This window comes from Ailuropoda melanoleuca, chromosome 9 (assembly GCF_002007445.2).
Source record: "Ailuropoda melanoleuca isolate Jingjing chromosome 9, ASM200744v2, whole genome shotgun sequence".
In the NCBI taxonomy this organism is placed as follows: domain Eukaryota; kingdom Metazoa; phylum Chordata; class Mammalia; order Carnivora; family Ursidae; genus Ailuropoda; species Ailuropoda melanoleuca.
The window spans coordinates 55,189,175-55,215,591 of record NC_048226.1 but is presented as its reverse complement, the minus strand read 5'-3'; the positions used below and the strand labels follow the sequence as shown (position 1 = coordinate 55,215,591).

Below are 26,417 nucleotides of genomic sequence, written 5' to 3'. Positions count from 1 at the left end.
GTCAGAAGAGATAACACAAACACATTGCTATAAAGTCCCAGTCTGGCCAAGGTTGCAGAATTTATCAGAAAAGAGATGGCTACAGAGAGCTGAAGCAGATGTGATGTATCTCCTTGCGACTTTCTCATTAATCCTCATTCCCTGTATGGCTGATGATTGTAGGGTTTTTCCAAAGGTGAGAAAGAATCAGAATTATCATTTCCCCAGTTTCTGTTATATTCAGGATTACATCACCACTACTAAAGAATCATACCAACAGTTTTCCTGTAAGGCTATCTTGACAAATATCAAGCTCTTCTGGTTCCTGAGCCAACACATCATTAGCAAGGCCATATCCTCTTCCAGAAGGAGTCAGTGCTCAGGTGAACTGAAACAAGGTCCCTGCTACCAGGTAGCTGAAGTTCAAGAAAAGACTGATTGTCAGATTTTGTGAATTGCCTATTTATGCCATTTGCCCAGATATCTACTGATGTGCTTGAAGTTTCTTATCATTTTGATCTTTTTCTAAATTAAGAATTTTAATTTTAATGTTCAAAACTTCTTATAGTTCATTTGACATTTTTAACTTATAGATATTCAATATTTTTTTTGTAATAAAATATTTTCCCATGTGAGTTCTTTCTGCTTTTATGCATAGAAAGTTCCATCCAGAGAAGAGATAGTGTTAGTGAAGATCTTAAACAGAGAGTTTTAAAAATCTGATTAAAAATATTGACTCTTTATCCATTTGTCTGTTGAAAGGCATCTCGACTCCTTCCACGGTTTGGCTACTGTGGACATTGCTGCTATGAACATTGGGGTGCATGTGGCCCTTCTTTTCACGATATCTGTGGGGTAAATACTCAGTAGTGCAATTGCTGGGTCATAGGCTAGCTCTCAATGGAATATTACTCAGCCATCAGAAAAGATGAATACCCACCATTTACATCAACATGGATGCAACTGGAGGGGATTATGCTAAGTGAAATAAGTCAAGCAGAGAAAGAAAATTATATGGCTTCACTTATATGTGGAACATAAGGAATAGCATGGAGAACATTAGGAGAAGGAAGGGAAAAATGAAGGGGGTAAGTCAGAAGGGGAGACGAACCACGAGAGACTATGGACTTCAGGAAACAAATTGAGGGTTTCAGAGGGGAAGGGGGTGGGGGGATGGGTTAGCCCAGCGATGGGTATTAAGGAGGGCACGTATTGCATGGAGCACTGGGTATTATATGCAAACAATGAATTATGGAGCACTACATCAAAAACTAATGATGTACTGTATGGTGACTAACATAACATAATAAAATTTAAAAAAATAAAAATATTGACTCTAAGAGTAAATCTTTAGTTTATTGTAATGAGTAATGTACCGAGTGGTGTGTGTGTGTTTGTTTGTTTATTTATTTAAGGTAGTCTCCATGCCAAGTGTGGAGCCCAATGCAAGGCTTGAACTTACAACCCTGAGATCAAGATCAAGACCTGAGCTGAAATCAAGAGTCAGATATTTAACCAATGGAGCCATCCAGGCACCCCAAATTTTATATATTTTTAAAAGTGCCTAAATAATTGCCCCAGATACATTTGTTAAGTAATATACCATTTTCATTGGTATAATAAACACGATAAATATTAGGTTCTATATATAAGCAGAGTGATCTATTCAAAAACCTACCTGCCATTTTTTCTTTCTTTCGTTCTCTTTTTCTTTGATTTCTTAACACTCTGGTTTAATTATTATACAATGGCAAGTTTTCCTTCCTTCATTGCTTTCCTTGAAAATTCTTTTATTAATTATTACTGTATTTCTTTTTTATTTTATTTGTTATTGGTCCAGATGGAATTTAGAATAAACAAGAGTTCCACCAGAATACAAGTTCCATGATACTATCATTGCTTTCCTCCTATGTGCAAGGCATGAGCTGGATGCTGGATGATGAAAAGCTAGACTAACATGCTGGTCTTCTCAAGACCTGTCATTTAGTCTGGAAAACAGGCAGTACAACAATAAACAGGTACACAAAATTACAAATCAGGAAGTTCAGTGAAACATACAACCAAGGTGTTCTGATAAAGAATAATAGGGTCAGGGCAAAGGATGGGGAGACCTGCCTCAGAATGGCATTTACCCTTAAGCTGGAAACTGGTGAGTGGGTGCGTGCTGCCCTTACAAAGAGATGGAGGAAGAGCATTCTAGACATGGGATTAGCAAAGGCAAAGCCCTAACGTACAAAAGAGCTCAGTGCGTTGAAGAAACAGATAGAAGAGGTAGTGAGGTCAGCAGAACTAGACATCAGAGCCTCATCGGCGATAACAAGGGCTTTGGATTTACTCTAATGGCATTGAGATGGTATTAAGGTTTTAAACAAAGGTGTAACAATTTACATTAACATTTTTAAAAGATGACATTCAGATTGCAGCTGCAGATAGAAAAGAAGCAAAGGAGATAAATTAAGAGGTGGTTTCTGGAATATTGGAGATGGATTTGAGAAAAGTAGAGGGTTACAGGGTGTATTTGGAGGTAGAAACACAAAATGCAACAAAACGTGGTAGACTGCAGATGGGAGGTGAGAGAGAAGAAATCTAAGATGACTCCTAGGTTTCTTGGTTAAGTAAATGAGTAGACAGACATGCCACTTACAGAGATGGTACTCTACAAATAAGATCCACTTTAGGTGGGAAAACAAGAGTTAAGTTTTGACTCATGAGACATCCAAGTGAAAATGTCCAATGAGAAGTTGGCTGTACAAAAAGAGAGGTCAGGACTGTAAGAATACTCTTAGGACTCATTACCATATAAAATGGCATTAAAAGCCAAAGGAGTGGATGAGATCTTTGAGGCTTAAGGAAAAATGTATATTGATTTAATGTATAAAGAATTGGTTTATTTATAACTTCAAACTTACCATCTAGGAACATCTTATATCTATTCATATATTCATACCTTTTATTCTATGAATAAAATTTTGTGGTGTGTGCTATGTAGCTTTGTATATTTCTTATCGATTTTATTCCCAAGTATTTTAACATTATAAAATGGGAGTTTTTCATTATATTTCCATAGTTATTATTTGTAAATTATGAAGCTGTGTAAGTTTTTACTTTTATTGGATATTTAAATTTTTTTAAACTCATAATTAAGCCTGATAGGGTTTCTTCCTACTTTTTTGGGCCATAGAGGTTGCTAATCACATTCTTTTTTTTTAATGATTTTTTATTATATTATGTTAGCCACCATACAGTACATCCCCGGTTTCCGATGTAAAGTTCGATGATTCATTAGTGCTAAACACATTCTTTTTTTTTTTTTTTTAAAGATTTTATTTATTTAAAGGACAGAGATAGAGAAAGCCAGCGAGAGAGGGAACACAAGCAGGGGGAGTGGGAGAGGAAGAAGCAGGCTCACAGCAGGGGAGCCTGATGTGGGTGCTCGATCCCATAACGCCGGGATCACGCCCTGAGCCGAAGGCAGACGCTTAACCGCTGTGCCACCCAGGCGCCCCGTGCTAATCACATTCTATCCAAACAAAAAAAATGTTCTCATCCTTTCTAATGGATACACTATTCATTCCTGTTTCTTCTTTGTCGTCTTAGCTTTCTTCTAGAATGAATTAGAAATATTAATTTAACAGTATTCTTATTTTAAATGTAAGTCCAATTGTAATATGTTTTCAGTATGAAGTAGAATGTTGTTTTAAGATGCATATTGTATGTATGTGTTTGCATGTGTGCACATGCACAAGTGTGTACGTGTGTGTATGTAAATTTTTGTCATAAGCCCTACTTGGTTATGTGGAATATTTTATATTTTGTTGAAATTTTTTGCTAGTATTTTGATTTCTTCCAGATTTTTACATCTATATTAATATGTTATCTGTATTTAGCTTTTGGGTGTTATTTTTTTGGTCAGGCTTTTGTATGAGAGTCATGGTAATTTCATAAAATGTAAGGAAAAGGACTTTGGCATGCAGTGTTCTTTTTAATTTTCAATATTTTTAAAGACTTTTATTCTTGCCATCTTTATTCAGCATTTCCTAGCATTGTTAACTAGACTAAGGGCCTTGAGAAAAGAAAATGTCTCTATGTTCACCACTGCATGCCCATTGTCAAGTACACATATGGAATATGGTAAGGGCTTAACAGACATTTGATGAGTGAATGAGCAGGTTCTCTCAGTCTAGCCTCAGCTCAAACTCACATAGTTGTTTCTTAACCTAGAATGCAGGGATTTTTGGATTCTCTTCTTTATGGTCTATTCAGGGCTTAACAGCCCAAATGATTCTTTTAATCTTTGAGTTAGATCCTCTCATTCCTGTGCTCACAATCTTCTGCTGTTTTCCCATCTAATGCAACATAAAACCTATGAACTCTGAATCACCTCTAAGTTTCTGTGATCTGAAATCTTGGCTTTTCTCTGGCCTCATTTGTTTTTCTTTTCCTTGCTTATTTCAATCCAACTACACTCCCTCCTTGTTGTTCCTGAACACACCAAGTACATTCCCACCTGAGGGGATTTACTTGATGTCTCCCCAGCTCAGGACGCTTTCCCCATAAATGGCCACATGGCTCACCCCCTTACCTACTCCACCTCTTTGCCTAAATGCCATATTACCAAGGAGTCTTCCCTGATCAGCCTATTTAAAATACCCATGTAAAATCTCACCGCCCTCTTTCCTTCCCTGCTCTGTTTTTTCCTCTGTGTTCATCATCATTATCATCTGCAATATTTTACATTTGCTTGTTAATTGCCTTATTTTGTGTCATCCCCTAGAAGAGTATTAGCTTTTCAAGGGCAGGAATTTTAGTCTTTATTATTTATAGCTGGAGGCCATATTGCCAGTAACAATGCTTGGCACAGAGTTGGTACTTAATAAAAAATGGTTGAATGAATAAATGATGTGCTCTCTTTACTTGGAAACTGGAGCTAACAATACCTATCCTTGAGTTTTCCTGTGTGCATCAATGATAATGCATAGAAAGCTGTTAGCTCGGCCCATAGTAGCTGCTTAGCAAATTATAGCTTTGAAACTTTTTATAATAAGGTAAAAACCTAGAACACACCCTGTTTCTTTTAATTCTCCAAACATTTATGGAGAAATAACCTGTTACACACAAGGTAACATATATGCAGGATATAAAAGTAGAGAAGGTAGTCTTTATTCTTACAGATGCAACCAGATAAATGTGGGGATTATTTTGCATGCTCAGGCACCCCAAATTCTTGCAAGAATCATAATTAGATTCCTAGAATGACTCTATATATCTCAAGGGCTGAAAGGAAGCCTTTTCAATAACAAATAGGCACTTATAAATTCCTCCTCTGCAAAAATGCCTTTGAACATTAAAGTAGTGCGTCTTTCTTTCTCTAAATCATATTCTTTTCTGGGAATCTGCACATCTCTAGGAAAGGTAGATCACAAACTTGCAGACTTCTGATAGACCCAAAGGTCCAAATCTCTGCCTCTTTATATGCTACTTATACTGCTCACATCTCTGTATAATCTATATGTACATCTATATCTACCCATGTATAAATATTGAGATATAAAGCAATACTTCTTTTTTTTTTTTAAAGATTTTATTTATTTATTTGACGGAGAGAGAGACAGCCAGGGAGAGAGGGAACACAAGCAGGGGGAGTGGGAGAGGAAGAAGCAGGCTCATAGCAGGAGCTTGATATGGGGCTCGATCCCATAATGTCGGGATCACGTCCTGAGCCGAAGGCAGACGCTTAACCGCTGTGCCACCCAGGCGCCCCTAAAGCAATACTTCTTTATGAAATATTAGAAGCCTACAAAACAACATAGAAATAATATAATGAGCACCAGTGTAACTTAGACTTTTATCAAACCTTAACATTTGATACCTGTTTGATTCAAAATATTTGATTCAAATAGATTTCCTGATTAAATATTACAGATGTTATTTGATACCCCCATTCTATTCACCCTTCTTTTTCTCACCAGAGGTAATCCTGAATTTGTTGTTTTTCATTATTGTGAGTTTATTTTTTTAACTTTTACAACTACTAAATCCTGAATATAAATCACAGCTATGTTTCCTTCACCTTCAGATTCATATTAAAACAAAACAAAACAAAAATAGAATTAAAATTCTATTTAAAATTCTATTTCATTTAAAATTCTCGATGTGTACCTTCTCTTGAAAATCAGGACACCTGGCCAATCTTTTGGATTGGTCGCGTTTCTGGATCAGGCAGCCAGTTGGAACTGGGAGGTGGCTTGTCCTCATCAGCACGGTTGTATTTAATGTCTACTAAGTGGCTTCATGCCTGTTTCTTTCATTTATATTTATCAGGCCTCTATAGGTGTTTGAATTTGTAATTTCTGTCCTCTGCACTTTAACCCATTCAAAATAGTTTCCTTCTTATTTATCTTCTGCTTCATTTCTATGTCAATTTATTTTGTCGTGTGTTTCTGCTTTGATTTTGTTTAAAAGATGGAAGCAAAATGTGTACTTTCCCTTTCACATTGTCACCAGTGACTAGTTGACCTAGCTTCACAAGCAGTGGGTCTGTTTTCCCACATTTTTCTTGAGTTGAATGCGGTGAGTAATAACTCTTTTCTTTCCCTTAGCATTTCTTTTTTAATGGAACTGGTGTCATTTGGAGTTAGAAGTCTGCATTCCCTTTGTCATCTCTTAAAAGTTCCCTTTTAAATTATTACCCTAAATCATCAGGGATTATAATCCCGTATAATCTATACTTTGTTTATCTGGTATATATTTTATTCCATCTTTGTCATCAAAAGAAATTCTTAAGCCAGGAATGGGTAAGGAATTAAGGGAAAAATACATGATTTCATACTGCCAAGCCTGTGTGGAGAAAATTAAATCCAATAACAAAGAATTATACATTTTAATTATTCATTTTACTTTGAGAATAGTTAATGAACATCTGGGAAAGTATGATACTCTTAATTTATGATAATGTCTGTTATAAATGCTACACTCTATTGAATATTAAGGACCTTGAAGGCTGGGAAAATATCCACATGTGCATTTTCCTCATACACCGTACCTGCAACATTTCCTTTCTGGAGCATCAGACTATCCCAGGCAAATGTATTATTTGGCAACAAACCAAGAAATCACTCTGCTGATTTTTTTCCCTTGTAGAACTGTATACAGGTTCTTTTCAGCTTCACTATTCAATCGCAGCAGTTGCAAATTCTCCAATACTCATCATGGCCATGAAAAATAGCACACCACATTGTGATTTTCACATTTCTTCGAAAGGCAAGTACATTCCTGATCCAGCCCCTAGGTCCTAGAGTGTGAATTTTTAATTTTTGCTTTCACAATTTAATTTTAGGTGACCTTTATTGGGTGGAATTGTATAATTTTTCATTAGCTTTTATTTGAAACACATAAAGAAAGAGGATGATTTACCATAAAGAAATAAAATAGGAAAATAAGTAAACATACCGAGGTGATTTTATTTATTTTATTCTTAAGATTTTATTTTTTTATTTGAGAGAGAGAGAGAGACAGAGTATGAGAAGGGAGAAGGGGAACAGGGGGAGGGAGAAACAGGTTCCCGCTGAGCAGGGAGCCTGATGCGGGGCTCAATCTCAGGACCCTGGGATCATGACCTGAGCCGAAGGCAGATGGTTAGCCGACTGAGCCACCCAGGCATCCCTCCAAGGTGATTTTAGATTGTCTTTAGTTTCTTTGAAAAAAGGAGGCCTTAATTCCACTAAGTGTTGTTGGTGACGTTACATGTCGTCTCTCTGCTCTTAATGAGGAGCTGGTAGCCATTAGCAGCAGACTCGTCTCACAGAGCATAAATGCCTCTGTTGAGGTAGCTTTGCTTTCTGTCCTAGAATATTTTCTCAAAATTCTACATTTGAATGAAAAAAATACGCCTTTTAGAAGGTAAACCAGGATGTGACTTCTGTCAAGAATCGAGGGCCATGTTGCTTTGTGCTACATAGCAAATTAATGTGTTACAGAAAACAGGTCACTCCATGAGAAGTGTGGGCATATAAAACATATAATATACATTTTAGTAAAGTTATGCTACTTTCATTATCACACTAATTTTATGGCATTACAGGGACAGAAAGAGTCAAACTGAATATTAAAACTAAGTACACCCCCAAAAGAAAGATACACACCAACTTTGTTTTAAAAGAAACAGTATTTATTAAGAAATTATATGCTGAGCTCTCCTACAGTCTGTGAAGATGGCTTCTTCCATTTCCACAGCACAAGACAACAGCAAAGAGCGTTCGGAAAATACTTGCAATGCTTGGGAATGGAGCGTTCCTAGTAATAGGAGATGAAATGAAGTGATATACACACTGTTGAAACTTTTGGAACCAAAGACAAGACAATCTTTTCTTTGCCAATATAGTTTTCACCTGTATTGGCACTAAAACCTGTCCACAGGATCTCCTACCCAGACTGAAGTATTGGGTAATAACTGGACCATTTCAGTTGAGTAGAGAATGCTCAATTTAATCACAGGTCAAAGCAACAGAGTCCTTTAGCTATGGAATCACATCTGAAATATTTGCATTCTTTATTAATAAAAATGGTGCTTATGGAGGGCAGAAATATAACATTTTCAAGTATTTTATCATTATGATCTGAAGTACTTTAAACTATAAATTAAAGATAAATTATAAAAACTAGCTTACGATGTATCTTTTCTTACATGACATTGTTGGAAATAAGCTTTAAAGATAGAATTGCAATATCACCTGACTTTATATATGATCAACAGTAAAACATGCTAATCATAAAAATAGCTTTTACAAATATACATTTGTATACAGTGTCTCCCTTACCATTCATAAATGTCCTTCACATTTTAAGACTTTTAAGACTTGAAAAAACACAACATAATTAGCAAAGGGGAAAACACATTTACAATCTAAACCATAAAAACCTGACAATTATATAGCTTATAACATAGAAGAAATGGAATTTCTAAAATTGAACAATACTGTCCATTTTATTTATTTGGGTATTTTTTTAATAAATTGAACCAAAGATGCTGCTATCCAGTAAGAAACCTCCTTTCACATTTCTGGGGGTTGTCACAGTTTCTCTTTTCTGCTTTTGTGGCATCATTCATCACTTCATATCACTTTATCTGTAGAAACTGAGAAAAGAAAAAAGAGTATTTTAAAATATTGAGATTTAGGTTTCATTGTTGATAGAATGCATATATGTAAGTTGGATTTAAGTTAGATTTTCAGGCTGAATCAGGAGATGATTAAAGAAGAACTTGATCTTTAGGAAAAATACTTTTGAGAACTCTAGGTTTTTAGATCCTTTGTTGTAGGCAATGCTAAAATTATTTACACTTACAGTATGCTATAATTTTTTAAAATCCAGTCCATTTATTGCCTGAGATCAGCAATTATCTTGCAACCGGAGCTCTTGACCAAGTCAGAGGGGAAACACTCGAAGTTCTAGGCTAGGGAAAGAGATTTGGGTTGCTTTTGACTTTTTGTGGCTCCTCAGAAGAGCGACCATGGAATACTTTCCCCCTGTAACAGGCTGTGAACAGTGCAGTCGTAAGCCTTATACCCATGGGATAGAGAAAAAGCAATACAGACCTCTAATCTGAGTTACACAACCTTGGTTGTAAAAGAAGAAAACTACATGTGGGGTGCCTGGGTGCCTCAGTTGGGTAAGCAGCTGTTTTTGGCTCAGGTCATGGTCTCACGGTCCAGGGATTGAGCCCCATGTTAGGCTCCCTGCTCAGTGGGGAGTCTGCCTCTCTTCCCCCTCCCCCTCCTAAGTGCATGCATGTGCTCTCTCTTTCTCAAATAAATAATTAAAATCTTAAAAAAAAAAGCTAGATGCAAGAAGGGCAGTGAAAGACTCATGCTGCAACCATGAGGCAGAGACACCATACAAGAGCCAAAATTCAATTGGTAGAAGCATCAAATTGAGAAATTGAATATGAATATGAATATGAGGGTAAAATAACACAAGATTTCAGTAGTGGGAATAGGCATGGAAAAGGCATGTATTTATCTTAGAATCCTATCAAGCAAAAGGTTTATATTAGATAGAAAATATAATTACACCTATTATCTCATCAACTTCAAAGTTTTTCAGTTAGATGGAAAATCTGTGTATATGTCTTAAGAATCAAAGACAGGCAAATCAAGGTATCCATTTGGCTGAGAACTGCTGTTGAGAAAAACATCGTGCATCAGTTACCCGTCTCGGAGCAAATACCCTCTACCACCGGTTATCAATCCTTGGAAAGGTCTCCAAATGTTTTTGTCCATTGTACTTCGGTATTAAAGTTGTCAGGGAAAACAAAGCGCAGTCAGCATTGGATGCACACAGCACTTTACAGCTCCAGGAGTGTGCGTTGCTCTCTCATGGCTAGTGCGTCCCCGAGGCGGCAGAGGCAGGGCAACTGACCTATGCAGAGCCCTCTCTTGCTGGGTAGTAGGACCCTGAACTCTCCCCCATGGAGGCTGAAATACTGAAAGTTGTGTCTGACAATCATTACCATACACATTTAAGCAGAACAAAGAGACACTCCTCCCGTCTGAACCGGGAAAAATATTTCCATCTAGGTGATTAAACGGACAGGCTTCGTGGGCTCTTTGTTTCTTGGTAAGGAAGTATTCCAGGCCCAAGACCTGTTCCCGTGACTAAGTGGGTGTTGAAAGACTGCATGCACAGGCTGCTTCTCTCAACAGTTGCTGACTCCTGTGAATAGCTGGATGATTAGGTAACATGACCATTAGAGTTTTGATGCCCATGGCAGAGAGACTATGAAAAAGACTGAGTCTGGCAGTTGAACGGGTGGTGAGAATTGCTCTGGAAGTCTGCAGCTCCAGATCTCACCTGGCCAAGAGCCCTGGCTGAAAGGTATCAGTGATCTAGGATGGTACTTCTTCTTCCTTCATGGCTATGCATTTGTCACACTCAAAAACATATACATCTGAGTAATTTCAGTTAACTGAGATGTCTTCTTCCTTAATGAGTACATATCTTAATTCTAGGAAGACATAGAATTAAATGTAAACTATTTGCTGAACTAGAAATCACAGTACTAATATTTTTGTGTTAAGAAAAAGTATTTGAACATTTGTTACTATAAATAGCTGTGTTACATAAGAGACTTTAGCCCATTAGTGTGACAGTCCTGGGATTTCAGTTTAGAAAATGAGAAACAAACTGAGGGCTTCAGAGGGGAGGGGGGTGGGGGAATGGGATAGGCTGGTGATGGGTAGTAAGGAGGGCACGTATTGCATGGTGCACTGGGTGTTATAAGCAACAAATGAATCATCGAACTTTACATCAAAAACCAGGGAGTACTGTATGGTGACTAACATAATATAATAAAAAAAATTGTAACTATCTAACTGAAAAAAAAAAGAAAATGCCATTAAAAAGTAGACTGAGACACAGGATTTCAGTTTTATGATTTGAAATCTTATGACCAAATCTTATGTTTGTGCATGATATTGGAAAGTCTAAGAAAACTTTAGGCCATGTTGATACATTGAATTCATTAAAGAATTATTTCATTCTTAGAAAGATTTTGTTAAATTAGACAAGTGAATTACTTAAAAACACAATATAAAATATATTAAATTTACAAATGTTGTTCACAATATTCGAATGCTATTTAATTAAGCAATCTGGGACAGCCATTTTTCAGAGGACTCGCAGTACTTTGTAAACCCTGCTATACTTAATCTTGATAATAAATGCCTAATAATTTTGATTTTAAAACTTTCATAAATCAAACAACTAAAAATAAAATATATACCCTAAATAGTCTATTTTCTAGTCAAAAGCATTTAAAACTTATATCCTCAGGAGAAAACTTTAAGGCCTAAGTACATTTTGATACTGTGATATCCTCTCTCTCTCTCACTCTCACTTTTGCTTCTCTCCCACTCCCTCTTTCCTTTGCTCGTCCCCCTCTTCTTCCTCAGCCAGTCTATACTATATGCTTACTGGTCACACATACATGTATTTCTAAAAATGAAAATGTTATTCAAATGTGTTCTTCACGCAATTGCAAGAAGTGTTCATGTACACAGAGTCAGCCTTTAAAGCACAAAGTCCAAAGCAGGCGTGCCCTGTGTTGTGTGGTATAAAGGAAGCTTTATACATTCCCTGTATGCACGTACCCAAAATGATCCATTACCAATGTGAAAATGAAAGTCCTAACAAATACAATTAAATTTAATCTATAGAATAATGCTGACATGTGACCATAAGGCATAGTGGGTTTGGGTTTGGATTGGAAACAGTTGTGTGCAGGGAGGAACTAAAGCTCGCTCTTTATATGATTGCAGTCGCCTTCTTTCCTGTGAGGCCTTCATTGATCTCTCTATTACAGATGGAACATGATTAAACCGCTGCAGCAGCTGTGTATGTAAAGTTTACTAATTATTGTGTTTCTTCAGGTTAAGTCATGGCAGATGACATTAATTTAGTATATTCTTACACCATCCTGCTTGCCTCAAAAGAGGTAATGAATGGTTGTTTAGCAGCTATACATTTTAAGAAAAGAAAAACAGCCTGCAGATTTTTTGTGCATATTCCATTACCCCTGGTATGATTTCTCTTTACCCCTTCCTTTGCTCCTTGATTGTAAATGATTCCATAAAAATAATTATCCTGGGAAGAAGAAAAGGAGGTTTGAAAATAATATATTGAAGTCTTACTTCCTTGCCATAAAGCTTCAAAGCATTTGCCTGTCCCTAGTACGAAACAAAAGCTTCATTAACTTTGCATTGTGAAGTAGGTGTTATTAACCATACGGATACAAGTAATGAATGTAATTCTCCTTATCTAAAAACAATGGCAAAATATATTCACAATGCTTTCCATAGATCTTCTAGTCTGAGAAAAGGATTGCTTTTGCTTCTAAAGGCATGGGAGAAAGGGGACAACTATGACATTCTTGCTGCCTTTTTCTCAAGAATGACAGTCATTTAAGGAGCTGATTGGTTTACTATAATGTGAAACTAATTGTGCTTTCCTTCTCTTGAATAGTGGGTAATTTATCTAGTGGCTATATGGGAGCCTGGATGCTTTTAAAACAAATTATCCTGATGATGAATGCTTTTCCAACTCTCACTCTCTCCCATTTCTGAAAAACAACAAAAAACCACTCAGATGGGCCTGGATTGTACTGAACCAAGCAATTTACTTCTACTTGACAAAGATAAAAAGGATAGTATTAATCTAAGAGAAAGCACATTTAATTTTAAACCTCATGAATTAATATATATATATATATATATAGATGTAAGATTGGTATATAACATTATATTAGTTTCAGGTGTACAACATAATAATTCAGTCTTTGCATATACTACAAGGTGATCACAATTAATCTAGTTACCATCTGTCACCATACAATTGATCTCCTTCAGCCTTTTTGCCCCCAAGCCCCCTTCCCCCTCTATAACCACCAATCTATTCTCTGTATCTATGAGTCTCATTTTCTTTCTTTCCTTTTTTTTTTTTTAGATTCCAAATATAAGTGAGATCACATGCATGGTATTTGTCTTTCTTTGTCTTATTTCACTTAGCATAATACCTTCGGGTCCACTCATGTTGTTGCAAATGACAAGATTTCCTTCTTTTTTTATGGCTGAATAGTATTGTATATATATATATACCATAACTGCTTTATCCATTCTTCCATCCACGGACACTTAGGTTGCTTCCATTGTCAGCTATTGTAAATAATGCTACAATGAACATAGGGGTGCCTATATCTTTTTGAATCAGTGTTTTCATTTTCTTAAGATATAAATACCTAGAAGTGGCATAGCTGGATCACATGGTAATTCTATTTTTAATTTTTTGAGGAAACTCTATTTTGTTTTCCACAATTGTTGCACTAATTTATGTTCCTACCAACAGTACACGAAGGTTCCCTTTCTCCACATCCTCTCCAACACTTGTTTTTTTTCTTTTAGATAACAGCTATTTTAACAGGCATGAGGTGATAATCTCATTGTGGTTCTGATTTGCATTTCCCTGATGATTAGTGATGTTGAACATCTTTTTATAGGTATGACAATATGTGGAAGAAATACACTTTATTAACAGCTCTACAAAAAAATCATATTTTTAAAGTAGTCTTCTGACTTTTTTAAAGATTTTATGTATTTACGTGAGAGAGAGAGTGAGTGAGCAACAGAGAGCGAGCACAAGTGAGGGAGAAGCAGAGGGAGAGGGAAAAGCAGACTCTCCATGAGCAGGGAGTCCGATGCAGGGCTCCATCCTGGGACTCCAGGATCATGACCTAGCCTAAGGCAAATGCTTAACTGACTGAGCCACCCAAGTGCCCTAATCTTCTGACTTTTTAATATCAGAAATGCTTCTGTTATTTTTTTTCTAATTGAGACTTATAACTAATAAGTAATTAGAGAAATATAGATGACCCACATTTTCAGATAACATCTATAAAAGCAAAAAAACATGTGGAAAATATAGACTGTATAGCATTTTGCAGAAAAGCAGAGTCTCTCAAGCAGGAATTATCTGTATTTGTTGCCACTACTGATCATGTTTATTGAGTAACTGTTCAGCCATTCACTTTTTACAGACAATGTGAATACATTTGGCTTTTGCAAATCCTTTACTATAAATGAGATACAATTCAATTCAAATTTCTAAGTAACACAAACAGATTCCTGGCTGCTACTGTTGATTATAAGTTAAACTTGCCTTCTATTAATAAGGTCTTGGGACCAAAATCACATTATACTTTTAGGCTAAAAGAGTCATATCACAAAAACCATAAATGGCATGAAAATTGAGATGGCTGCTAACTCACTGAGATGGCTACAAGTGAATTCAACTGCTCCGTTATGTAGTTCTTAGAGGCTTAATAGTCTCTGTTCCTGATGACGGCCATTTAGGATAGGGGCTGTGCGGATACAGAAAATACAGGCAAAGACAAATGTGTAGGAGCCCATCAGAAGCCTGGAAATAAGACAATCAAGCTGCCTTCTGAGATTTTAACTCTAAAATCAAGACTTAAATGATCAGGGTAGAGAATATGCAGTGTCACTTAAGAGAGGCAGAAAGTTTCTAGGTCTTTGAGTCTTGACTACAACATAACTGAAACTTATTAAATCTGCCAAAGAAAAGTGTTGATCTGAAAGAGACTTGTTTGGCACTGCAAGTACAGAAAAACAAGAGAGTCCTGGGGGTCACAATCTTGGGGGTTGTGGGACTGAGCCCTGCGTAGGGTTCCATACTCAATGTTGAGTCTGCTTGTCTCTCTCCCTCCCTCTCTGTCCCTTCCCTTTCTCTCTTTCTCTCTCTCAAGATGAATAAATAAAATCTTAAAAAAAACCAAACAAACCAGGACAGTCTAGGAGGGTAACTCAGTTGTGCCCATTCAGGATAAGGTGTTCTCCACAGGAGAAGGCATCCAAATCCTGAAAGTGAATCCAGCCTGTGATGACAGATGTGGACACATCAGGCAATCTCAGAACATTCGATAAACTCTCCATAGGCAAAACTTCTGATTATAATTCTTACCAGTTTGTCTTTTGGAAGAGAATGCTCAAGTCAGAGGGCACAAGACTGGATGGACTCCCTTTAAGGGGTAGGTCCCACTATAAATTCATAACAGATCTTCTGATATACCAGACATTACTTCGCATTTGTCTGAGGTACTGTTCTACTCCCAGCATGCTGACAAATAAGTTTTGTGAGCCTATGAGGCTACGAATCCTTGGGGATCTGCCCTTCTGGCTGTCTCTCGTGGCTTCTCAGTACTTGCCGAGTACATTTCAAGGTCTTTCATAGAGGCAATATTTATAAAGCTACATCTCAAGAAATACAGAACTTCATTGAATATGAGCAATAAGCAATCAGAAATTATCTAACCCTCTCCTGTTATATAATAGGTGAAGATACTAAGGCCCAGACAGTTTGAAAGGCACACCAAGGTAGTTGGTGGAAGCCCTAACTAGACCCAGAATCTTGACTGTGATCAAGAATTCTTTCCATTGCATGTCTGGTTCTCAAACTTCAATAGGCCTCAGAATTACCGAGTGGGCATAGTAAATCAGATTACTAAATTTCTGATTCACTAATGCTATGGTCTGAATGTTTGTGTCTCCTCTAAGCTCCTATGTTGAAATACTAACCCCCAATATGATAGTATTAGGAGGCAGGGTTTTGTGAAGATGATTAGGTCATGAGGCCAGAGCCCTCATAAATGGGATCAGTGTCCTTTTAAAAGGGGTCCCAGAAAGTTCCCTCACTTCGTCCACCATATGAAGACACAGCAAAAGACTGCTGTCAATAAACTAGGAAATGGGCTCTCAGTAGATACCTAGGCTGCCATGATTTTGGACTTCTCAGCTTCCAGAACTCTGAGAAATAAATGTTGATTGCTTATAAGTTGCCTAGCCTGTAGTATTTTGCTATAACAGTCCAAAGGCACTGAGACAACTAGGTCTGGAATGAGGCCCAGGAAGCTGTATTTCTGATAAGTTTCTGAGTGATGCGGGTCAGGGCATCCCACTCTTGGAGAACTACTTCACTCCACTGTTGAGCAGCAGTCTTCTGTGAGTGGGCCGTCTGCACTCCTACATGTCTCACTGAGTGTGCTAACATCACGAAACTGTTTCTTCCCCAAGACCAATTCTTAGAATTATTTATTTGGCTGGCAATTCTGAGAAGTAAGGTAACTCATCTCTGGAATGCACCACATAGTTCTGCAATAAATCTTGTCTGGACAAAAACAGGCTTGCTTACTGCTTGTTAGCTGGATTCTCTCTACTCGAGATCTCTCTCCTGCAGGGCACTGCACTGCATGCGGGCTTCATCTGGCCTTCTATCTCGGACTTGGGTCTTGAGTTTGGGGAACCAGGACAGGTATCCAGATACTCTTACGTCTTTTGCCATGAATAGCAAAGTCTTTTGTCTCAGGAGTCTCCTGTCTTCCTATCAGCATCCATGGAACTATGGATATTTAACTTATTAGGCTGAGTAGTTATTTTGGTACACATTCTCCTGCTTCAGTTCTCCTACATACCATCAAACTTATTTAAGTTGGGTCAATTCTTGATTAACTATAGGGACACTTGGCAAGTCATGACTCCACTGGCAAACTGTCTTGGGACATCCTCACTTCTTTTCTGTCTTCATAGCACCTTTTCTCTCCTTACTTATTATTTTTTTTGCTTCTAATTCCTAACAGTTGTTTTGTAATCCACACCCATTATCCTGCCCAATAATTTCCACGTTTTTATCTGATTCTCCATCTGTCTCTCAATGTTCAAGAAATAAGTGTAACTAAAAGACAAAAATGGTCTTATTATACTATAGTGGATCACAAATATTCTAATCAGTGGGCTTTGTTATTCCATAATCAAATGGAAAGATGAAAAGACTGGAAAAATCAGTCATTTACTATAATACAACAGACTGAAGTTACTGCATGAGTAATGTTAAGATATTTTATTTCCTCTCCTAAACTGAAGGAAAATATAATAGAGTATTATAAAAACCAGCATAAAAGTAAAAGAAAAAAATTAATGTTAAAATAATTTAACTCTATGTACCAAGTCCAAATACACTGTGTTCCTCCAGATATTAGTGACTGCCAAGCTTTTGCATCATTCCTATTTTAGTTTAGTTTATGAGATTTACTTACAGACACAAGTTTTGATATTGAAGTGAAAATAGTGTGTTAACTAATGTAAAAGTACAATTAGAAATACCATGGATGTTTGGTTTGGTACATGACTTACTATATGTGATTTTAAAAAAACCCACTGTTTTCAGAGTTAATGACATCATTTCCTATAACTAATTATAGCTCACTCTAACAAGGACATTAGTGCAGTAACAGTTTTAACAACTACACAAAAGAACATTTGTGTTTCTGGAGTACATTTCATTTAACTAAAATCATACATAAAATGCAAGTAAGGCAAATAGTATGTTGTCTCTTGGATTCATTTTAGGAATAATTTTTTAGTGTAGTAGGATGCCATGATTTCAGGAGCTGTATATTGTCTTAACCATTCTTGCTCTGAAGCATCAGAGAAGCAGTGTAGCAGAGTGGTTAATCAAGCAGGTGACCCAGGATTGTAGAGTGATTGTGTCCAACCTCCCAATCAGGGCAACAGTGCCTTCCAATGGTAATCATGGCTGTTCGGTATGCAAGCTTTGGCTTGATTATCCTAGGGGATACAGAACTGTTTACCTCATAAGGCATCTTGCTCCTTTTGTAGAAAATCATAGAAAAGAATTTGCTGCCTTGAATCTAAATCTGCTAAATGGCTGGATTATATATTGAGTCGAAACCTGGAGAGTGTGGTGACAAGCCAGGAAGCCAGGCAGAATTTGAATGTTCTAGAAGTACTAGGAGGGTCCCATCTATGGGGTATGGATTCAGGTCAGATATCCTAAGATGGCAGGAGAGAGGACGGCAGAGATCTACTACAGGGAGAAGTGGATTGGTATAGAACTTTAAAGCAGGCAACTGAACAATAAGACTTTCTTGTTTTGATTTATTTATTCATTTAATTTTGGGGACCCTGTTTGTTCCCAGGAATAAAGGAGGATCCAGTTATTAGAAAAAGCCTGGAGCAACTGTAATAAGCTTACAGGAAGAGAAACAGCAAGACTGTTTTAGAGTCTGAGGCATCTGAATTACTTAGCTGAAGCTTCCTTAATTCATTCCATATAGAGACTGGGTTTGGGTTATTCTTAGAATCTGGGACTGGGCTAAATCTGTGGGCATGGACCACAAATCATCATAATAACTCTTATTTGTGTTTAGAAGCTTATGAAACACTTTATATGTATAGTCTCATTTGATTTTCTTTATAAACCAGCAAGAATCATCCTCGTATTATCTATTGGGCAAGAATCATCCTCATATTATCTATTAATCCTTGGATCAGAAAATGTGTCTTGCCTTAATCAAACCCAGGCTGTTTTTTTGTTTTGTTTTGTTTTGTTTTGTTTTTTTTAAGGCCAGTGCTTTTCTTACTATTCTATTCTGCCCAGTTGTGGGAAGGAAGACACTAGGGAAGCAGACTGGGTACTTCATCAATTTTAGTTCTGGTGATCTCAACTGAGATATGAAAATACACTGGTGCCCTGATGATGAGAAGGAGAAAAGAGACAGAATCATTGGGAATGTACCAGGATTTCCACACAACTTGCTACCTGCCTTTCCTTGATTTGTAGCAGATTTGCCTGGATTTTCCTTTTTTTAAAGTTCCATCTTGAACTAATTTAAAAATCATTTTAATTAAAAATTTGCTTTAGTCATCTATCTAAAGGAGAACTTTTGTGTTATAAAAATGCATTTGATTAAGAATAAAGAACATTTAACTTTACAGTAAAATTATCTAATGTGGGTTACATAATTTTATTTAAAATATTTGTGTAAAAATTTAATTAACACTGAAAAAAAAGTTAATCATATTGCTAAATTATATGATTTACCAGAATTTGGATGCTCTGTTACACATACATAACACATTAATATTTCTCTTATTTTTCCCCAAACTGCTCCCTGATACTCTCTGAAAATAATTATGATTGTGTTTTGAGTGTTCTGGGCTCACTGACAATCACATTTGACTAGTTGAATTGATAAATTATAGCAATTTTATTTGGCATATAACTTGAGTTTGATCATGCATCGATTTCTGACTTCTCATGCTAATTATAGAGTATCTAACAACTGCTAGTGACTCTCAATGTTGGAAATGATAATGATAATTTTAGGATAATACTCCAAATTGCATAAGTTAATTCCAGTGCTCGAAGCCAAATGCTGATTAATGCTAAGATTATTATGAACTTTGAAATTTCACATATCTTACTGCTTTCTGTAGTTCTTTTAGTAATTAGTTTTGGCACTACAAGAAGAAATATTTAGAAATCATTTCATGTCTAACAGAAAATGTGATTTGAAATTGATTGATTTAGAGGAATAATTTTAAAAGTCCTTGGAAATTGCATCGTTAATTCGTGATTCTTCAGAATAGCTGAGGTAAAGGCTGTCCTAGTTATTTAACAGTTATCATTTAATTAAATTTGCCATATACACCAAAGTATTAGAATATAAAAAATAGCTTCAACTTTAAAATTGAGTGAAATTAATCTGAGAGATCAACTGACATAGTAAAGTGATGACATACTTATACTATTATTCTATTAATAAACTCTTGTTTTTAATCAGCATATTTGAGAAACATAATTAATATCAAAAAAGAAACCTTAGGGCTTAAAGCTTTGGAATAGTTCCTAGTAATAGTATTATCAAAATGCTCTTAGCACTCAAATTAAGTTGGATATAAAAGAATCCTGGATGATTCAGAAGAGATTTCAGAGTTTTGTAGTACCTAGGACTGTCGTGATTTTGAAAAATCCCAGAATTGTAACATAGGAGGAATCAGAAATTGGACTTAATCTGTTCTATGTGTGACTGATTATGTCATATTCTCTGTAGGTTACCTTTTTGAAACAGGTTTTGGATATCAGCCCACTTGTCTGTGTTTTTGGGTTTTTTTTTTAATTATAAAAGAATAGAGAATTGAAGAACAGTGTCAGTTATATGATTCTGTATGGGTCCAGATAAATAAGTGCTTAGAGAATTTAATTCAATAAATTGATGAAATAATTCAGTGTAAGCAGAGTTCTCTCCTAAAAGATTTCTATGAAAATATTTCCCAAATCAAACTTTTTATTTGAAGAGGTTTTTCCTTTATAATTAAATTTCTCTGGTAAGTCACACTTTATGGACCCGTACAGAATGCTATAACATTATCCGTTCATCGGATCTGACTGTGATAAGGCATGGATGACTAATGATCACTACACTGGTTGTGTGCGAAAGAGAAGGGCCCCGTGTCTGCCTCGTTTTCTGTTCTTTCACCTACACCTGGTGTTTTTTGCTGAGTGAACATGTTGTGGTATTACTTGGCACATAAATATATTTTACATCTGCACTGTACATCTGAAGCTATAAATTATTTCCTTAGCATTTTACAGACATCTTAAGAGAAGTCTGAGGCATAAGGAAAGAAAGTCACTTGCCCAGGGTCTTAATGGAGTGGTAAAAGAAATCTAGTCCAGAATCACATTATTCTGCTCTTACATGAGGGTCACATTAAATAGATACTTGATTTGAAATAAACATCACAGAATGGATGCTCCATTCTGAAGGTAGGCAACAACACGCTCTCCCAACAAAGCTGCCTCTAAACACTAGGGCTGTTGGAGAGAGGTACTGGGAAAATAATGTTCAACTGAAGTTTTAGGCAGAATATCTCCCCTGACTTTGTTTCTTTGTTTGGGCCGTAGGAACTGCATTTTGACTAATGGGGTTTTGGTAGATGAGTGCTGGGAAGCTGATAGGGCAGGCACCTATGACACTATTCTAGAAATTATTTTGCTGAGATAAATATGGGAAAGTGAAAGAGAACAGAGAATTCATTTCTGGGTCAGAAAGAATTGCTTTACTTGTATTTACTTGTATATGTGCACATAGCTGTAATACATTTTAAATAAACTTTATTAAATTTTTAGGAGGCAATGGATAATGATATTTTATAACTAGATTTCTATATCTTTTTTTTCTCATTGACTGAACCCATTTTGGATATGAAAAGAAATAACCAATTTTATCACTTTATATGCCGTAAGAAAATACCATACCTCATATAGAAAAAAAATCATTAAATGAGTGAACTTTTCCAACCTAGTTTACTTCCATATATAGTTACTTGATTTATGTTTACAGAGATGGTTTCAATAATAACATCCTTGCTTAGCATCAGTACATATGGAGATCAAATGTGGCCACAAATATCAGAAAACAAAATGTATTTTGAATTTTGAAACCACTTAAAATTCTGGGCAAAAGTTAAAAATACTTGGCCTTGGTTTCATAGTTATTACTTTTTATGTGACTATTATGAGATTTCAAGCTATTTAAATTCATATTAATATTATTTTTCTTAGCACAAAGGTTAAGGACAATTTTTAAAAACAGATGATGTTAAATATTTTTTACAGGACAAAAATTATCTCTCTTTAGCATACAGATACATTTCAGAGGAAAAAGATGCAGTTTAGATACTGAAAATGAGAAGCTACGTATGTGATTAAAAAAGAGCATTTTCAAATTATCATTAGACAAGTCACTATTTTTTGTGTAGAATTCGTACTTAATTCATATATACATTACTTTATAACCTTTCAACCTTTAACTTTTCTAATCACGGAAGGTAACAGATTTTTTTGTCTTGAGATATGAAAGCTATCTGATTTACTTGTAATAACACACGACACCTATCACTGTAATTAATTATGAAATGTTTGTGTGACTAATTGTGTTTTAGGGAACCTCTGTTGATATTAGATCATTTCTTTTGAGCTGTTAACTTCTTCCAGCCTATGGGTTTTATAGATTCACCAAAAAAAAATGAAAAAGGTAGATTTTTATCTGATAGTCATGTTTTTCTTTATTTACAGTTTCTATTTAATCAAAAAATTCTTTTTTTAAACTATTTTTGTTTTTAATTCGTATCTACACCCAACATGGGGCTTGAACTTACAACCCAGAGATCAAGAGTCACAACCTCTATGGGCTGAGACAGCCAGGCTCCCCTTTATTAAAAGTTCTTATTAAAGGCAGAGCGTAAGGACTACAGTTGGTGATACTGTACTCGCAGTGTACGGTGACAGAGGTAGCTACACTAGTGGTGAGCACAGCATAATGTAGAAACTTGTCGAATCACTATTGTGTACACCTTGTGTGTCAACTATACTCAAAAAAGAATTAAAACCTTATTTTTCTACTGTTGCATACAAATAGAACTCTGCCATGTTCAGAATTTATGTATCTAATATCATGTACCATTGTGCTTCATGTTTGATTGCAATTTCAAGTGTTACCAAAAATGTTTTTCTCTTGATGCAAAGTATTATGTTCATGTGCCTAGGGAGCATATTATGTCGCCTGTATGCCTCCCTCCCTCAACACTGTTTCCTAATGTGCACATGCTTTCCTGCACCTCATTTTGTTATTAAAGCCTAGCTAGCTATTGGCTGAAAATAAACTGAGTGTCTAATTTTCTTGGTTAAAATGGGAGAGTAGTAATTGTAAATCAGTTGTTAAAAAGAACATCAAACTGAAACTTTCTCCTTAATATATCTGGCTTTTTTTTTTAATTTAAAGATTTTATTTATTTATTTGACAGAGAGAGAGACAGGCAGCGAGAGGGGGAACACAAGTAGGGGGAGTGGGAGAGGAAGAAGCAGGCTGCCAGCGGAGGAGCCTGATGTGGGGCTTTATCCCATAACACCGGATCACGCCCTGAGCTGAAGGCAGATGCTTAATGACTGAGCCACCCAGGTGCCCCGATATATCTGGCTTCTTTAAATAGTTTTGCCACTGTTTATTTCTCAACAATAAAGCTTTTATGCTTGACTTATTTGGCTAAGAATTAATGTGTGCTGAGGGCTTGCTACATGCCAAGCACTCTTTTGAGTACTTTAAGTGTTTTATTCCATTTCTTATTCACACCAACACCATGAGGAAAGTGCCATTATTATCCCCATTTTACGGAAAAGAAAAACAGAGGCACACAGAAGTCAGTCACTTGCTCAAGTCACATAGTTTTTCATATCTGACTGATGCTAACCCAGGGCTTTATCTATACAGGATTTATTCCTTAACACTGTTATATATACTGTCTCTACTTTAAGGCAATTTAGATCAAGCCTAAGCTCTCAACATCATTTTTAATGGAATAGCTATACTGCTATATTTTAGTAGCTAATGCTCAACTACTTTTGTGCTATACACAGAATGTTTATGCAAAATTAATCTTATATAATTCAGTATTTTTGGTTATTTTTTTCCCATTCCCTTTGGACATAGTCTATGATATCAGCTAAGAATGTTGAACCCTTACCTTACATCTACGGAAAATAACAGTAACAATAACAGGCCTCTAAAGAAGATATTTATCGAACTATCCCAGGAGCATTTGGGCAAGAGGCCAGCAGCTTTTTTGTGGACAATCAACCTATTCTACAAAAACAAATGTGTATAAAATATGTATTTCTGTGTCCTTTTCCTTACACCGTAAACGTTCCCTATGAAAAATGAAACGGTCTGAGAAGGCAATGTCTGATTATGACGGAAATCATTTGGCATTTTTAAAAGCATGTGGCAGACGGTGGCAAGGTGAGGGCTTCCCGGCTGCCAGCAGTGGGTAGGAACCCAGAGGGCCACCTTCCTCCTGAGAGTCTCAGGGCTCTGGGGATACACCACATGGAAACATTTTCGTTTTGATCAGTTCCGAGGCATCTAATTCTGTAAAGTTCGGAGTACTTTTCCAATGTAATCTCACAAGTTAATTTGCACGTGCAGTTCCCACCAACTTCAAGTAGAAAATTGTGCAAGGCACGTGACTGCAGGAGGTTGACGGCCAATCAGGACGTCATCAGAATTACCATTTCATCAAGCATGAGGTGCCGGTCAGCATGATTGAGCTCCGTGTTCCCAGAGAGGTGCGCAAAACTGCTAATGGCACCCAAGATATTGTTAGGTGGGAAGACTCGTTAAAAACATTGACTCATAGAGTGAGAAAATTACCCTTCTCAGTGTTCTTCCAGTTTTCTGACTGCTTTAAAGAGGAAGTTTCTGCTGGTGCTAGTTCTGACATTTCTCTGTTACTGTCTTTTTTTGAACAAGAGAGAGAGATAAGAGATAGAGATAGAGGTACAGAGAGAGAGAGATTGATCATGAGAAGTGGGAGGACAAGGTTTTTGTCATATGAACGTACTGAGCTGAATTTAAAAAATGTTCTGTTTTTTTCATGCTATTTATCTTAAATATACCTCCTACCTATGAAAAGGGATACTTGGTTTTCATTTTTTGGAATGAACTAAAGTTTAGTTTTAAAGATACATTTACTTTAAGTAAAAAAAAGTCAACTTAATTTTTAAAATTAAGTTAAATTTAGTTAAAAATACAGTGGTACACCATTATATCAGTGGTGTATAGATATGGCAAAAATCATAAGGGTACAACAAAAATTAAAATTAATGGAATTTGTAAGCACTAATATGTGAAAATATCTAAAGGCACTGGAAACTTACAGACCCTGACTGAATTGTGATTCTGCCTTTTATTATCAGTATGACCTTGGGGAAGTCACGTAGCCTTTCTAAAATCAGTTAGTTCTAAAATATCTATCATTTAAGTTATTTTAAGCAATAAAGAAAATTATGTATACAAAAAACTCAGCGTTGTTTCTGGAAGGTAGTGAAAATGAAAAAAAAAAAGTATTGCTTTCTTTCCCCCCTTTTTATTTTTTTGACTCAGAATGAAATAAACATCTTCTCCGTCTCCCCTTCTGTGTGCGTATGTGCATGTGTGTACACATTATATCCTACTTTCTCAGCTTTTCTGCCTTTTAAAAATAAGCTATTTTTCCACCTTTTTGAGACAATGAAGGCGCAGCTTGATTTCACAACCTATTTCATTCACATAGCTTTAAATGGCAGTGGTAGATGTTACTTCCCGTAGACCAGCAGACCACAGGCTAGCAAAGTTTGCTTTTAGAAGCTGCTACTGAACATTATTAAAATGTATTCCTAAAAATGTGGCAAGATAGGAGATATTAAATATGCATGAGGTATCCAGAATACTTATCAGGTTCCAGTTGATAAGCTTTCTTATCAGGTTTCCGAAGGGCTGTACTTGCATTTCATCTCAGGCTACCCCGGAGCGTGTAGCGTGTGATTTTTCCATGTTCAGAACCATTCTAAAGACAGTGAAGGTTTATAAAGGAAGAGCCTGAAGTAGAGTATGGCTGATGGTGTGGCCTGGTTTGCACCTGTGAGAATTTTCAAGGGTAGTGAAACAGCCAGAGTCCCTGACTGCTTCGGTGATAATGGGGCACAGAACAGTTGGGTGAACTAGAAGCTCCCCCTTTGCAACTCGAATACTGCCTGGCTTAACACTTCCATGCATTGCATGAAATGCATTATTTAAGCAATTAACTTCTAGAATATGGGGTAGGAATTTTAAAAGGTCAGAATCATTTAAACGATTAATCTCTTTTCCACTGTGATCCTGTCTGTTGAGCTATGAATAAAATTGAAAAAAAAAGTGCCACTTTTTCCTTTCTTTCAATTTTGATTTAATGAAGTGCTTTCATACCTTTTCCCATTTCTTCTCTCACAGATTATTAGATTCAGTGTAGCTTGAGTAGGTAGAACATTAGTTCCATCAGAAATACTGCTGTTAATGACTTTCTTAGCTCGCTCAAGTACAAGTTTCTTGCGCTGGTATTTATCAAATGAAGGTAGTCTTTTATCATTTATTTTTATTCTGAAGAGCTTTTAAAGTTCATTATACTCAATAACTTTAAAACCAGCCAGGAAAAAAAAAT

General features: G+C 36.2%; 1 protein-coding gene across 2 annotated transcripts in view; it reads right to left on the bottom strand.

Annotated features, from left to right (window-relative positions):
- Positions 1–8,124: 8,124 nt before the first annotated feature.
- The window catches only part of RALYL (RALY RNA binding protein like), a 711,504-nt gene continuing 693,211 nt past the window's right edge, over positions 8,125–26,417 (bottom strand). For both annotated transcript variants that reach the window (XM_034668254.1, XM_034668256.1), the window contains one exon: positions 8,125–9,112. In XM_034668254.1, the coding sequence (XP_034524145.1) occupies positions 9,095–9,112 (18 nt within the window). In that variant the 3' untranslated portion in view covers positions 8,125–9,094. The remainder of the gene's footprint in view (positions 9,113–26,417) is intronic.